Here is a 15,966-nt window from a genome sequence, read left to right on the forward strand (position 1 = left end):
ATATTGGTGAGGTCACCATCAACTCAACCTGTGACCACCAAAATCGAATCAGTTCATGCTTGAGCCCAAGTGAAATTCCCCCAAGAGGTTACTGAGATATCATGTTCCTGAGAATGGGACTGATGGTCATACCGATTTGTGGCCGTATTCTGATTGGTTAGTTGGCCAACCGATCAAAATATAGCTGAACACCAACTAAGAAATAAGAATACAACTACATACCAACCAAACAATCAGAATAGAGCTGGAAATCAACCAACGCATCAGAATACGGCTACCAATCAACCAAACAATCAGAGTAAGGCTGCAAACTATCACCATGACCTTGACCTTTGACCTTTATCCACCAAAAGCTAATCAGTTTTTTTCTTAAAACCAGGTGAATGTTTGTAACAAATCTGTAAAATTCCCTCTAGGGACTGCTGAGATATCCCATTCACAAGGCCAAAACTGTGTTTTGTGAGGTCACCATGACCTTGACCTTTGACCACCAAAATCTAAATCAGTTCATCCTTGAGTCCAAGTGAATGTTTGTGCCAAATTTGAAGAAATTCCCTCACGGCATTACTGAGATATCACGTTCAAGAGAATGGGATGAACGGAAAACCCGAAACCTTACTGGCTCCGGCCCTGGCTGTTGCCAGCACTGAGGCATAACAACGCAGCTGTACTGAGACTTCCACACTTCCTCGATCTGTATTATCTATTGTGGTTGTCCACTTTTAGGCGCTTATCAGGAGGAAACAGGAAAAGGAGAAAAGGCTATCTCTCTCTGCAGAGTACATCAAGTGGATGGGAATGAAATATGAACACAGTATATGACTTTTAAACATTTATGAATCCAGAAACAGTGAATTTGGACAGATTACAAAAATTCTGTATTGAAACCGAGACATTTTATACATGTACAAATGAGGATTTTGATTGATGTTGTTCACTGGCTGAATTATACCCATCTAAAATCTCTACTTTCCTGGTGTCCATGTCCTCCTACAGGTTCTGTTTCGGCAAACTCCTTTAAAGAATGTCTGATATCGTGCTACGAAGACATTGAAGGCAAACAAATACCAACTGTAGCACACTTGAGTGACAAAGCTTCCAGTATAATCACTTCACTCCTCCTACATCACAATAGCAAACAGTATAACTGTACCCTTGAGTAAAGCCAGCAAGGCTGTCATCTGATCTCTCCTGAACCCTAAATCCCTAAAGCCCTCACACCAACTCTCTCAATCTCCGCCTCTCAGGTTTTTATGAGGTGAGAAGCACAAACTGATTTTCCCCCACACACCAGGCACTCTACAGTTGGCCCAATTCTGACCCAGAAAGACTTATGCATATTAGTATATTTTACAAGAGTTAGCTGAAGTAGCCATGCATGAAGATGGAAAGAGTGTGTGTAGTGCTCAGCTAGGGTTCATCACCAAGGCTGCCGAGCTAATGAATCTCTATTGGTTTTGTGAAGCGCCTGGCACTTAAAATTATAATTAACACAGCACAGTCTCAGTATCCCATGGTGAGATGAATGGGAGTTTCATCATGTTGCAAAATGATTTTTACCTCGTCATATTATAGCTATATACCAAAAAAATTGTTTGGCAGTACAATAATGTGTATTTCTTATTTTATGGAGCAATTTATTCCAACTCAGCTAAATGCACAAGGCTTGTGGAAAAAGTTATTGCTTCAGGTGATAATAAGCACTCGGCTTAAAATGTTAGCGGAGCTCAAACAGCCCTCATCTGCAGACTTTATTCTTCATTTGTGAAACTTTAGGTATGGTACGCATTAGCAAAAATTAAAAGAATTGTTTGTATTTTGGGAGTTATGCTTTTTTAACTTAGTTGAGAGGACAGATACCAGCCTCATGTTTGTGTGGTAATCTGCTATCTTAGCATAAAGATTGGAAACAGGCAGAAACCACTATCTTAGCTCACCCCAACAAAATTTATTTTATTTTTATCAAATTATATTATATTTTGTTTAACAAGACTCAAGGAAGTCACTATGCCAGTTTTCCCCCTGCTTCCAGCCTTTATGCTAAGCTAAGCTAATAATCACCTTGTGGCTCAAACTCAATAGTTACTATAAGAATGGTGTTGATCTTCTCATCAACCTTTCACTAAATGTCAAACTAGTGCAGCCTAAGCAAAACGAATCAGCATCCCACGTCAAATGTTTCCTGGACCACCTCAAAACCTCAGCTTCCAACCCACCGACACCTTCCAATAACTTCATGAAACATGCATGCACAGCACAGAGGTCATACAAACCACAGACACAAGAGCCTCATCAACCTGATCATTTACACGAACAACTACTGACAGCTTCACCATCACAGAGGAAAGGCTGTCGGTGCACACACACCTCCTCATGTACAAACAGACCACTCGAGATTCCGATCCAGAGTGGCAAATGAAAGTCAGTACTCACTTTAGAGTGCTGTTAACAGTCACGACTGATGCCGGCTGTAGTGAAATATGAGCGCTTTGTCAAGTGTAGCAAAAAAAAAACAAAAAAAAAAACACGTTTGATTTTCTGTTCTGACAGCTGTTCTCGGCTACAGACAAAAAAAAACTTCAGTCACTGAAAAATGATACTCAATGGATATTGATTACAGAAGGCAGAAAGGGTAACTGCTTGAGATTCGTGTGATCACCAGCTTGGGCTTGGTTTTATATTACGCCCCAACTGCTCTAAGTTGTTTTAGTCCACCTTGTAGTTTAAAGAGGGAAAGTGGATGCCAGCTTCTAAACGTAATCTAACGCCACAAAAAGGAGCTTTGCTTACAAAGTGAGTTTAGTGCGCTGTGGTAGAAATTCAACCCCATGCTGCTGAAGACAGTTATGAAGGGTCTCAGTTAGAGACGGGCATAATGAACACACATGTAGTTGTCCAGATAAGAAGCTTGCTAGACCACTTATATCTGCGGTTCGGAGGATTTCACTCTCCCAAATCTAACATGGGTGTTACATGACAAATGTACAGCTTTGGCCTGTGTATCATACAGGATGCTGGCAATGCTGTCTGTGGATACCAGTGTTTTGGGATCCACATATGGTGCGTATACAGGGAGGGTCGTGGGACTGAGGTTTGGCGGTCATGTCTTGGCAGACGGGCGGGTCGACTGTGGCCTGCTAAGCATAAGGGCCAGCCAAGGGTTAGCAACAGCCTCAACCAGCCTCATGCATCGCTGGGACCCAGTGGGACAAAGAGGGACAACCTAAAAATAAACAAACCTCCATGTTGTTTAGAGGGTCCTGAGGAAAATGTTCTATGAAGTATTACATTTATTAAGTCTGTCAGAGGACTGTGGAATTCATCAAAGCTCTCAAACTATGCAGCTAACAATTACTATCAATCAATTCATTGATTAAACTCTATTTCAAACACCAGGTGCTATGTATTCTTTAAAAAATTTTTTTTGCAGTTTCTTGGTCTTTCTGCCATTCATACACCAAGCTGACAATAAGTGAGAGTGCTGTCAAATAACCACTTTGACTAAAATTAACATTATGTTGCCATTCATTTTGGACTTATACATAGATATATAGCAGGCCTTGCTTCAATTGAACTAAGCATATATCTACAGAGAAACCCTGTGCCTAACCCTTGAAGCTTTTCTGATAATCTGACTATTTCAAAACGTTCAAAAACTCCCTGAAAGTAACTGTAGTAAGTGCTAGGAAAGAAGATGCCTCAAAATCAGAATATAAATCCCTAGCCCCATCAGCCTGCATCACTAAAGCAGGGATAGTGAGTGGGAGGAAACCTCAAATCCTCAGTATGTTCTTAAGTCAAAAGTTCAAGGTGGCAGACCTTAGAACTGTACAAGGAGAAGATTCATCTTATTAATAAAAGGGATTCAACTTATGACAGTACCTTTCGTAAAATGTTTCTGATAAAGACAAAAAACTGCCTAGTGTGTGCCTCACTACCCTTTCATTATGAGGAACAAGCCATGCAGACAGTTCTGTTTGCCAGAGGACTGTTTTTCCTGCCTCTTTAAGGATTGCAGAAGCTGGAGCACATCCCAGCGCAAGGAGATAGGCTTTAACATTTCATCCTGTCTTCAGCACAACTGCTGCCATTTCTTTCCTTAAGCACAGAACTGGACACCATTATAAACCCAAAGAGAACTTCTAATTCACTCTATTCAACATACTGGTTTCTCAAGCCTTCATTTGTGGCTTCCAAAGCAGTTTCAAAGCCACATCTGCAGAGTTGACCACTAAGTGCTTACGTGAATTAAATCTGCTACTAATCAAGACAAGGCTCTTTCCTCCCGCCTTCTCATTGTTTGAATGGTAGCCCGAGCCCTCCATCCCGAACCTAAGGAGGCTACAGACAGCAAAAACAAGACATCAATAGCAACACTCTTTTTATGGCCAATGAATAAAAACATATGTTAATTCTTAAATACATACTATTGCATACAATGGTGACAGATCACCAGATAAGTTTTCCCCACCAAACCACATTTTTCATGAGGTTTGCCTGTTTCTCCTCGAAAACACATAATCCTTTATGTACGCAAATTTGGTTAAAAGCCTCTTGCCTCAAAACCATCTCAAATTACTATTCATAAACACTTTTTTCCATTGGTTATCCTCACCACTTTGTTCATTTTAACTTTCTGCTTGTCTTGAGGCGATGTTACTCATTTGTAAAACGCTTACAGTAAAAAATTCCTCCTGACAGGCACAAGCTTTTACACCTCAACAGTATTACTCACACACAACTCAGTCAAAGACATTTTGCTTGCTCATTTCATTAGCCTACTTCTTCCCTCAATATTTATCTGCTCCAAGCACATAGTGTAACTTAAACAGCCTCAACACAACTAGGGCACATGTTTTAGATAATTATTCCGCAAGAGTCACAGAAATTTCTCCACCATTTCTCTTCTCTGAACCCAACCGGTCGAGGCAGATGGCCACCCACCCTGAGCCCGGTTCTGTCAGAAGTTCTTCATGTTAGAAGGGTTTTTTTTCCTCTCCATTGTACCAAAGTTCTTGCTTGTAAGGTCCAAACCTTACTGTGTAAAGTGCCTTGAGACAATGTATGTTACGATTTATAAATATAAGTGGAATTGTATTGAATTCCTGGCAACATTTACTAAAGTGGGCCGAAACGTATCACAGTGAGCCTTGGAAGCGCCAACCCATTAAAGATAACATGAGCTGTAATCAATCACAGACATGATTCAGAGATTACATGGGTGCTTTTGGTGGAACCTGATCAAATACAAGCATCAAATGTACAAAGTGATGTTTGTTAAACTAACAAATTGAACATTACAACACGGTTGTGATTAAATAAAAATAGATTTTGAGGAACATTAAAGTTTATATTAATGTTTTCAATAAAAATGGCATGTAACACTGTCTTGGTCAGTGTTAAGCAGCAGCACATTACTTCTAGTATTAAGTAGTGTAAAAGATTTAAATGTACATGTTTAAAAAAATTAAGTAAATTGAGTAATTGTTTTACTAATCCCTTTAAACCTCAGTTACTTTGAGATTTTGGGGGCGGGAATGTTAGCTTGGAGCAGGAAATCAGCTAGCCGGCCAAAATAAGTGGAACATGCCTTCTGGTAACTCCAAAGTAACCTTGTTTACATGTTACATGATTTTTAGCTAGCTACTGGTAAGCCTACAGTCAGGACTATTCATTTGTCTTTTGTTGAATTTAAGATCAATGTTCCCTCCCCTTTTAGCCCTATTTTAGTCAACTCCCAAAGGAAATATCTGTCTCTGTAGCTGCTAAATGCTCCATTATGCTCACAAGCTATCTGCTACCTTTCTCTCTCTGTGGTCGGATGCTGGGAGGGTAGCGTCCAGTTTTATCAGAGCTTTATAGGTGAAAACACAGATGAGAGCGGTTAGACTAAACCAAAACAGTAAAGTTACGGGCCTGCTTTAAACCAATTAAATGCACTCTTTCTCTTATCTGAGTGGCTGTTGATACAAGCATATATGAACATTCCTGACAACAATGCTCCTTATTAACTGAGGGTACTTCCACATAGGCTACTTGTTACATTTATTTGTGGGACAAATGGAGGTTGCATACATAACCAAAACAAGGAAGCAAGAAAACAGTTCTTCCCATGTTTTTTACACTCCCTGGGCAGCTTCATAGAGATATTGTTTATACTTATAGTTACATATTGTCATATGTGTGTTCCAAAGGGTTAAACAATGTGTGCCCCATTAACATTCATACAGGCAGTTGATTAGCACTTCAATTCTAAGCATTATGTTTTGAACTATGATGAAAGGGCAGTTCTTTAAGACAATCCCATATTGATGCATTTATCGGTTAACCCCAGAAACCAAGCTAGAGGAGTAACAGATGTTGCAACCAACAGACTCTGTGATCCTCTGCTTCATTGTGGCACTTCTCTTGAGTCACTACTCCATGGCATATTAAATTGTTTAATCCCTGGTTTGGGTTGACCATTTTTCGTTTTAACAATGAGGATATTTCAGATACAGAATGAATCTAAATTTCACGGTGCTTATTAAAAGGGAATGTGCCAGCCAGTGAAATCCAAGCTTCACCAATCTCCTCTACACCCAGAGCTTCACCCAGTGATTAAATTGTTTTGCTCTTCTGAAACAAAGAGGGAAGATGTTTTCTCTTCAATCCCCTTGGGGACCATAATGCATTTCTGAGTTGCACGGAGAGACTATGACGTGATATGGGGTCACAGATTTCTCAGGATACACAACTCTGAAAGCTGAAAACCACTTAGGATGCATTTCATTTCACAATGTCACCTTCTTTTTTTTTTTTTTATCTCTTCTCCTTGCTTCACTTTTTGTGTCTATTGAATAATGCCCTCGTCTTCCTAGTGAAGACATCCATTACGGAGTCGATTTGCCAAAATGTGTTGTTAAAAACCAATATCACTGAAATGTCTGCATCATGCAAAGTCTCATTCGTTAACTTGTCAAAAGCCTCGATGACGAGTTTTCAAAGGCGAGTTGAGAGGTTATGGTAAATACATTTTCCAATCTATAACCACAGTGCCAAAGCAATCAATCTAACAGGCTGAACAAACATATCAACACTGTGAGAAGATTGTTTAAAAAAGGAGCCTGCTTTTACATTTGACTAAACCCAAGAAAAGCCTGACGGTAAACCAGCAGATCACATCTTGATTTTTTTTCCCCCCAAATCAAAAAATGGCCTGGCTCAAGTTCTTTCCCAGCTCCCGTAAAACTTAGTCATCGGCTTTTCATTGGGATTACCATTGGCCAAAACAGTGCCTGGCCAGGCCCTGAGCAGTGCCCAGGAAAAACACTTGACATGATTGAAAAAGCAGAGAGCAGCCAGAACATCCCCACAAGTCAGACTGCACAGACATAGAGGACTTATCAGCTTCGCCATCTCGTCTAGGATGTGAAGAACTGCATGTGACGTGTAACACAAATTTGATTACAGGGTGAAAGGTCAAATAAGTCTAAGTTCACAGCAAAGGATAAATGTAGAAAAACAAATCTGTCTACAACCAACAACTCCAGAGCAGAATGATGAGTGCAGCTCTCCTCTACTCCAATCTTTCTCTCGCCTTAACCTTTTGCTCATAACTCTCATCTAATCCCCACAGGAAGAGACCGGGAGCGCACGACTCTTGACCCCAAGCGAGGACACCGTTTGATGAACGACCATGAAAGGTCAGACCTCTGATTGGTATTCAACCCCCTCCATCTGAGAGCGCTGAACCAAAACCCCACATTTCTGTCCCCCAGAGTGTAAATTACCAGCGTGACGTTGATAGATACACAGCGTTGGCAGATACTGAACTTTCACTGAGGGGATGGAGTGCAAGCGTAGGCTGAAGCGGGCAGGGCAGTGCCGCGGGTAATCTGTCACCTAAGGGCTTTTTGACAACCTCGCAGTGTCACGGTCACATGTTGGGACGAGGCTGATGGATGAATAACCACTGGCCGCTTCACGGGGACACTTGGTGAGGTGTGATGTAACTGGAGACGGCATACAAAGCTCATTCCTCCCACCACTCTATGTTTCTCCACTACATCTCCTCCTCCTTCACCTCCACACACACTCGATCTTGCTCACACACAACACACAGAGGGATCACCGATGGTGCTGAAAAGTGAAGTGGGGGGGGGGGCTCTTTGACCTTTAAGTGTCTGGAGATGCTTACCAGACTGAATTGTGGACGAGAGGGAGGCGACCTGTTCACTGTCTGTTCATTCTTTTAATCCACAGTAAAATTAACCACATACCAAGCATATCAGTAGTTTTCACACTGTGATTTAATACTTGATAACAGAAGACCAATTAATATCAGTTTTGACAGAGCCAAAACCCCTTATGCCCATATACAGTACTTTAAAGTCAATGAAGAACTACCTGTCTAGCTCCTCTTTTCAAAAGGGGAACAGCTGTGGTGATGTAAGGCAGATATATGATATGATATGATATGATATATATATATATATATATGTATATATATATCTATCAACAGCCTATTTTTCTATACTTGTAAGACAAAGCACAATGAAGCATCATCTAATCATCAAGAGTCAGAACATTTGGAATATTTCACACAAAAATGCCAAAAATCAGAAAAAAAGAAATATAATTTATATCATATTATTATTTTTAATGCAAGAATATTAAAGTTTAGTAGTAGTAAAGTTAAAGCAGTATCTCCAATGTGGGTTCTATCATTGCAAACTGATTATCTTGTTGACTGTTGGTCTGACGAAAGTAGAGTTTGTAGAGACCAGGGTCGACATTTTTCACTGTTTTCTAAACATTCTATCAACAACAATTAATGATTATTTGATTAAGTGATAAAATAATCAGATAAATAACTGGATAATGACAATACTTTTAGTTGTACATTCTTCTCTTTTACCCTTTAGTCATCTTGTGATCGCCTCAGATTTCTCTTGGGACCCCTCAGATGGTCCCATCCAGCTTACTGATATACATTATATTCACAGAAGCATATCTTAGTAACTCAACTGTATTTTTTTTTTCTCCTTATGATGATCAATACTTCCCACAGGACCATCACTGTCCTTCAGGGCAGCAGAGGTTTTCTCTGAATGCCCCTCCACAGCATGATGGTGCGTTCGCATGTTTATTCAGCAGTTTGCAAAATTAAACTCCTCATCTAAATGAGCTGGATTCCCCTCAGGCCAGGGCATTGTTATAGCAGGCAAGAGTGCTTCATCAACACAAAGAGCATCTGAGGCACATCATGTGCGCAGCAGGCTAAGGGACCCTGGCTGCTCTCAGTTCACAACATGTTGAACTTCACCTCTTTTGCTTTTAGGCACCATAGCAATGAACCATGTGCTGATGTGGACATGCTTTAACTATGCCAGTAAAATAAATATGGATTCTCTGCGAGCTTTGCAAAAATCTTAAGCATGTGAATGAATATGGGAAATGCAGGGTAAAAGACATTCAAATGTCGAGAAAAAGCAACGTGAAGTCAATGAGCTGCAAAAGAGCAGTGCAAGTTACAGGACTACACCATTGCTGGCATATTTTGGTTCTATTACTACACTTTCACCCTCCAGCTCTCCCCTGCACTCCCCTTCTCTCCCTCCGTCTCTGTGTCTTTCACTACAGCCTACAAATAAGCAGTGATTTATCACCGGCTACGGACAAAAGCACATGCAAACAAGCGGCCAGGCACAACGTCCCGTCCCCCCTCCGCTTCCGTGCGGAGGTAACAAGGAGATGACAAGTGGAGGAGCGGGTGGTGGTGGTGGTGTTGGCAGCAGCACTGCCGGGCTCTGTGGGCGAAACCTACCTGTCATCGTAGCAGAAATCAGCGTCCAGCGTGTTCAGATAGAGACCCACTGCCACGGCGGTGCACACCAGCTCCGTGATCATCTCTCAAAAGCAAAGTGGGAGAGGAGCTGGGATAGAAATGACTGGAATCAGGTCCCCTCCTCTCTCTCTCTCTCTCTCTCTCAAGTCTCTGTTATTGTGTTCTCAATTCAGCCGCTCGGCAGCGCAGCTTTCCAGACAACGCGAGGCATTTCCCATGTCATGCAAAGTGTGTCAAAGTTTGCCATGTTCCCTCTAACCCATTGTGTTGAGGGACGGGTCAGGGGTGTTGGGACGTGGAGCTAACGCCGGCTCAGGCTCGGAGCTGTGCGCATTTCTGTGCTGCGGTGTCCTCAGTGTGCGCATCTCTCTGCCTTGGCACCGGAGAGAGCAGAGTGGCGAGACGCATGTGGTTTTCAGGGAGGCGGAGCATGCGCACTGGGCGCTGCACTGGAGAGCAAGGTGGAGAGAGTGGAAGTAAGTAATAATGCTTTCATGCTTACTGATAGGAGCGGAAATGAGGACTGATTGTGAACAGGAAGTCAGGTATAACTTAATGTTTTATCTTGATATAACAGCAACAGAAGTGATTTACATAAAAGAAAACCACTGTCTGTGCACAGTAATGGTTGCATAGTGACTTTTATGAGCTTATGTTATTGTATAGAATATAAATACAGTCACTTAAATGCGCCTTAGGCAATAATGAATTTATAATCACCTTTGAAGTTTTAGTAAGTTTGAAGTTAGTTTTGAGTTTTATTCATTCACACAAAATCAAAGAAATGACAGAAAATAACAGCTGGAAGTGTTCAGACAGAGGAACAAAGCCCAACCAAAATAATATCAAACAATATGCAAAATGTCAAAATATGTCGAGTATGCTGTTCAAATAAATATAAAACATTTGTTGACGTCTTTTTTAAAACATGTTCTGTAGTACTTCAGGGAAGATGAAATTTTAACCAAATGGGAAAGGGGAGTTTCATAGGCAAGGACCTTTATGTTGCAACAGGTAATCAACAGTTCAATGAATTAGTGTGAAAATGAGATATGAAATAATATGTAAAATGTGCCACACACCTCATATATGAAAGCACATATTCATTGATGATATCATAATTTGTGAAATAAAAGAGCTGATGGGTTGAAATTCTGACAAAACATGAACTTTATTCTTCTTCATGAGCTGATATTGGACTGAACTTCAATTATTGCTATTATCTTAAATGAAATTGAGACTAGATTGTATCTATTTTTCTTTTCTTTTTTTACTGACTTTGATATCTGACGATCTCATATGATATAGAAATAAATAATATCCACATCTTCCCTGTGTGGAAACCTTTCTGTGATATTGACACAGCATTCTTCTACAGGAAGAGCTAAACTGGTGCTTGGTATTCAGTTTACACTTCATGCTGAGGAATCAGCTGGTGCTGCAGGTATCACATGATCTCATTCTAACCCCAAATTAAAAAATATTGATTGATTTTCCATACACCAACACACACACACACACCCCTACTGTGTCCATGGAGAGGCCAAACTGAGAGAGTGGGTGTGATTGATGAACCGCCGTACCTCACCCTATGGCGAGGACGCATATGGGTGTCAGTTCGGAAACATGCAGCCTGGTCCCGCTGACTACCAGCTGGACCGACGCCTGTCCCACAGCCGGGGCTCCGAGAGGATAAATCCAGTGCAGAGCAGCAGGGAAAGAAAAACAGATGGTGGGAGAAGGATGTATGGAGCGTAAAGGCCTCGGCTGCCGATGGGTGAGACAGTGACGGAGCTTTACGGAGCTCAGGTTAGAGAGTCATTTGTTACAGTGACCCTGATCCCGAACAAGACATGACCTTGACCTTGTGGAACCTGTTGGAATATTTAGGAAGGCAGGCGGCTGTGTTTTTTGTCCCTGAGACTTATGCTGGGCTGCTTCCTCTTCTATAGCATTCATCAGGGTTGAGCGGTAACAAATGAGAGTCTTTGTTTGGGTTGTAAGGAGAAACTCTCTTGACAATTTATCTGTAAGATGACCTTAAAACGTGGCCGCCTCGTTGTTGCTTTTGTTAGATTATGACACCAAAATGATCACAACATGTACCCAAACAAACGCATACTCAGCCCACAAGATGAACACCGTGCCCTGGCTCTGCCCCGCGGGGACAAGGGGTGCTCTGTCTTGCAGCAGAACAGCGCAAGTGATTAAGGGATTAACTCAGGAAAAGCAGGACAAATATTCCCGTAGTATAAACAGGCCCAGGGCAAAACAAACACATTACAAGAGAAGAAGTGTTTACTCCCTCTGACTGATTACCTGCTGCGTCCCCACCATGGAGCGGCGTAATGAATCTGCTGCTTGCTCTTTAGGTGTAAACAGGTAGCGGTCCCAAATAAAAACATCCTTAGTTTTCGGTTTTAGATGCAAGTTTAAATTGCACATAAAGGGGAAGGCGAGGGCTTTGGCGAGATGTGGAGAAATCAGCAGGCCTGCGTGCACTGTTTGCCCCTTTTTTATCGACATGTTTCAAAAATAAAGTCTAAATATTTGTCATATTGGATGAATGTATTTTTCTTTTGTCATTTCCTGTTTGGTTTCTTCTGTTTTAGGAAGTGACAATCATTTACAGAGCTTGTAATTGAAAGCACATGGGTTTTCTCATATAAACCACATTTTGTTTTTCCCATTGACAAAGCTAATGCTTGTGTATTTTACTTGAAATGTGTCCAATCTCTTCTCAGCACAAGAGGCAGAACTGACCAACAGGACTACCTTTAATGACAAAGTATATTTCCATTAACTCATATTAAGAGATTTCCTCTGCCTTTTAAACCATACCAAGCGAGTAATGGTAATTTCCTCGTGCTATTTACTCCGGAAACACTGCCTCTTCACCCCAGCAGATAAACATCACACAGGAAACAGATAATCACAGCTGGAAGGACCAGGCCCTGGGTACTGCATTCACATAAATAGCTCACTGATGGTATTAATATCAACACTGAAGCTCAACAACCTAAAGTCAGGAGCCAAATCAAATCCACCCTGGTTTTATGGAACATCCGCATGGGTGTCACCTCCTGATTCTGCCCAGGAAGATCAGAAATATAAATCTGTGTGGAAAGAGATTTGGGTTTGGCGCTCTACTAAGATGGATAAGATAATGAGTGTTTGTTATTTTACATTCATTGTTCAACCACACTAACGATGAACTGTCAAGTGGTGTGAATGGCGGTTAAAAGGGTCAGTGGATTGAACTGTTTGAGAGAAGAAAACAGAACAAGCTGTGAAAATTAAATCAAACCAAAAAGAGATGAAATAAAACACAATGTAAGATACGAATTAAAACACCTGGATGCATAAAGTGCAGCAGCTCATGACACTATGTATAATAAATTTGATGTGTCTGAAGTTTCCCCTGTAGAGGAGGCAATAAATGCAGAGAGATACTAAACTTGACTGGTTAAATTACCTCAGAGGCTTTTATACTGAAACTATATGCTTCCTCATTTAGAACCAACAATGAAATAAATCCAGTTTATACAATTAAAAGCATTTTCTTACACCAAGGAACCCAGTGAGGCTTATTCTACACCAAGATTCATATAAATTCACAATCTGAGTGATGTTCCATTTCAGTTTCCCTCCGTCACATCCATTAAACTCAGTTTGTACCATCATGCTGTGACAGGAAATGTGCCTTACAGTATGTTTGGACTGTATGAGTCTTAATGACCCTTAAATCACAGCTCACTGAAGATAATCTACAGACTCTGGATTTATACTCTTCCAACAGGTTATCAGATTTAGCTATCTGTCGCACCATGTCAGTTTAATGAGCAACACAAAGCAAGTTCGGTGCTTGAATGACACAGAAATAAAGAGAAATAAAGCATTACATTCATTTTCTGATAGCGTTAGAAGTTGGAGTTGTACTTTCTATGAGCCACACATAACAATGTTTCTAGTTTACTCTGGCTGTTTCCTATGACTTGTCAGATGTTTTAGATTTGATATTAATCTGGATAACATTACAGAGAATGGGCAAGATTAATGGAAAATATGAATCAGAGGGACAAGCCTTGTTCTTCAAAATACATGATGATGTTTCGCATTGAAAGCAGCGGTTGTCCATTCTCAGTCGAGCGCTTCCCCCACAGGGTGACACTGCTTGAGGCTCAGACTCACATATTTTTCTGCAAGTGACTTGACGTAGCTGTTTACACCTCCCACTCTGACAGATGTAAAAAAGGCATTTTTGTCCACGTCCCACTTCAGAGAGTAAATCTGCGGTGACTCGAGGTGATAAGAGTGATTTTTTATTATTATTTTTTTTAATCTAAAACAAGCAGTGTGTGCTCAACGTGACGTGACGTCCAGCAGATCCCCTCTTTCTCACAAGCAGGGGATCTGGCAGAGAAATGGCAGACTGTTCATGGGCATGATGGCAGCAGCCAGGGCGCCCTTCTCTCTGATGGCGGTCTGCCCACCCCTCCTTACCCCCCCCAAAAAAACATTCGACTTTGTGCTTGGGACAACATGATGATTATGCTCAGATGGAAGACATTAGGATGGAGGTAGAGGTAAAGGTTTGTTTGTAGAGTGTGTGTGAATGTGACGCTGTAACAGACCTTTAAAAGGCTTTTTCACCTCCCTGCTTCCTGACATTCAACAAATGATCACTTAAACCAGCTCGTGTCTTTCTCCTGCTCCTCTCCCTCATTTTCAAGCTGTTCAACCTCATTGACGCTGGAGAAAGCCTGCCACTTCCCTTCCAAATTTTACCCTTTGATTATGTCGGAGGGGGTCATTGAGAGCCAGTTTCCCCATTCACATGAAAGGCCATTCTTTCAGTCCAACACATCACATTCACCAGCAGTGAACTCATTACGTAGATGTTATTGGATGAAGTTTAAATGTACCCCCCCCCCCACCACCACCTCTTCCTGTTTGTGAAGCTGAGATGATTTTTCACATTTAGGAGGGTAAGCAGGAACTTGTCTGATGTCCAAACACCACCGTGAGAAACAGTGATCACAGCTATGGGGCCCGAGCGTTTGACGCACTCCCCTCGCTTCCTCTCCGCTGCGTCTCATTCCTACCTTGCAATGAAAAGTCATCTGAGGTGGGAATGCCTTGCATGATTCCCCACACAGACTATTTCTGTCTCCCAGCATTCATCACATCCTGCAAAACCTTTTTCCTGCCATCTGTTAAGTGCAAAGTCAGGAAACTGTAGTTTACCTACTGCATTGCTTGGATTGCTTTTTGCTGATTTCTTTCCTGAGTGCGAGTCTGAGTTTGCGTGTTTGTTTGCGTGTGCTGAAAGCAGGCCTTTTATCATGTAATTTTCCCTTGTCCTTCTTCATGTGGGCACATGAAAGACACCGTGCCAGGGTGTGTGTTTATATACACATACATGCACGCAAAACATGCGTGCAGGCATCAAGAACAGGACGGGTCGGCGGGATGTGACTCACTCAGCCACAACAAAACCCAGTAACATTTATATCCCCCAACACAAGCTTCAGTCGCATCTTGAACCGGTTGCATTCGTGTCAGTCCGGTTTGGCCACTGCAGTAAGATGTCAGCGCAAAACACGGTGCCGGATCCAAACAGGGTCCAGACACAGCAGAGAGCGTCACCATCTGTCTTTAGCGGGATAAAAATAAAGCCCCGGGACACGGTTTCACCAAGTTGACGTTGACAGCTCTATGGATGGCCTACAGATGTGCAAGCTGCTGCACTAACAAATAGAAACGGTAGAAGAGGAGATAGCAGGAAGCGCCTTGCACCAGTGTAACATATTCCCTCTGTTTCATTTTTAGTTCCAACACAGTCTCATAATATTGTAGCGTGTTTGTTCCTGCAGAGCTCTAATCAGAACTGTTCACACGCACAGCTGCAGTGACTATTACCGACTCAGTGGCAGGTACATTTGGACACATACTTCACAACATGACAGAATTCATGCTCATTATGAAAGAGAGAACCCAACTGTTTTTTTTATCAGGCACATCAACGCAGCCAGATTGCCGCCATCACGCCTCATCATGTTCTAAATGTTCACTTGAACAGATTTTAAACTGAATATTATTTAAAAGTTGATATCGGAAAATATAAAAGCTATTTC

At 41.6% G+C, this 15,966-nt stretch overlaps 1 protein-coding gene across 1 annotated transcript in view; it reads right to left on the minus strand.

Annotated features, from left to right (window-relative positions):
* Positions 1–10,221, minus strand: part of LOC111671929 (protein O-mannosyl-transferase TMTC2-like) — a 55,981-nt gene extending 45,760 nt beyond the window's left edge. Inside the window, exon 1 of the mRNA XM_023429179.2 lies at positions 9,809–10,221. Within this exon, the coding sequence (XP_023284947.1) occupies positions 9,809–9,891 (83 nt within the window). The 5' untranslated portion in view covers positions 9,892–10,221. The remainder of the gene's footprint in view (positions 1–9,808) is intronic.
* Between the last annotated feature and the right edge of the window lie 5,745 nt (positions 10,222–15,966).

Source organism: Seriola lalandi, unplaced genomic scaffold (genome assembly GCF_002814215.2).
Source record: "Seriola lalandi dorsalis isolate HSWRI2012SDOR001 ecotype SW California unplaced genomic scaffold, Sedor1 jcf7180002054889, whole genome shotgun sequence".
NCBI classification, from domain to species: domain Eukaryota; kingdom Metazoa; phylum Chordata; class Actinopteri; order Carangiformes; family Carangidae; genus Seriola; species Seriola lalandi.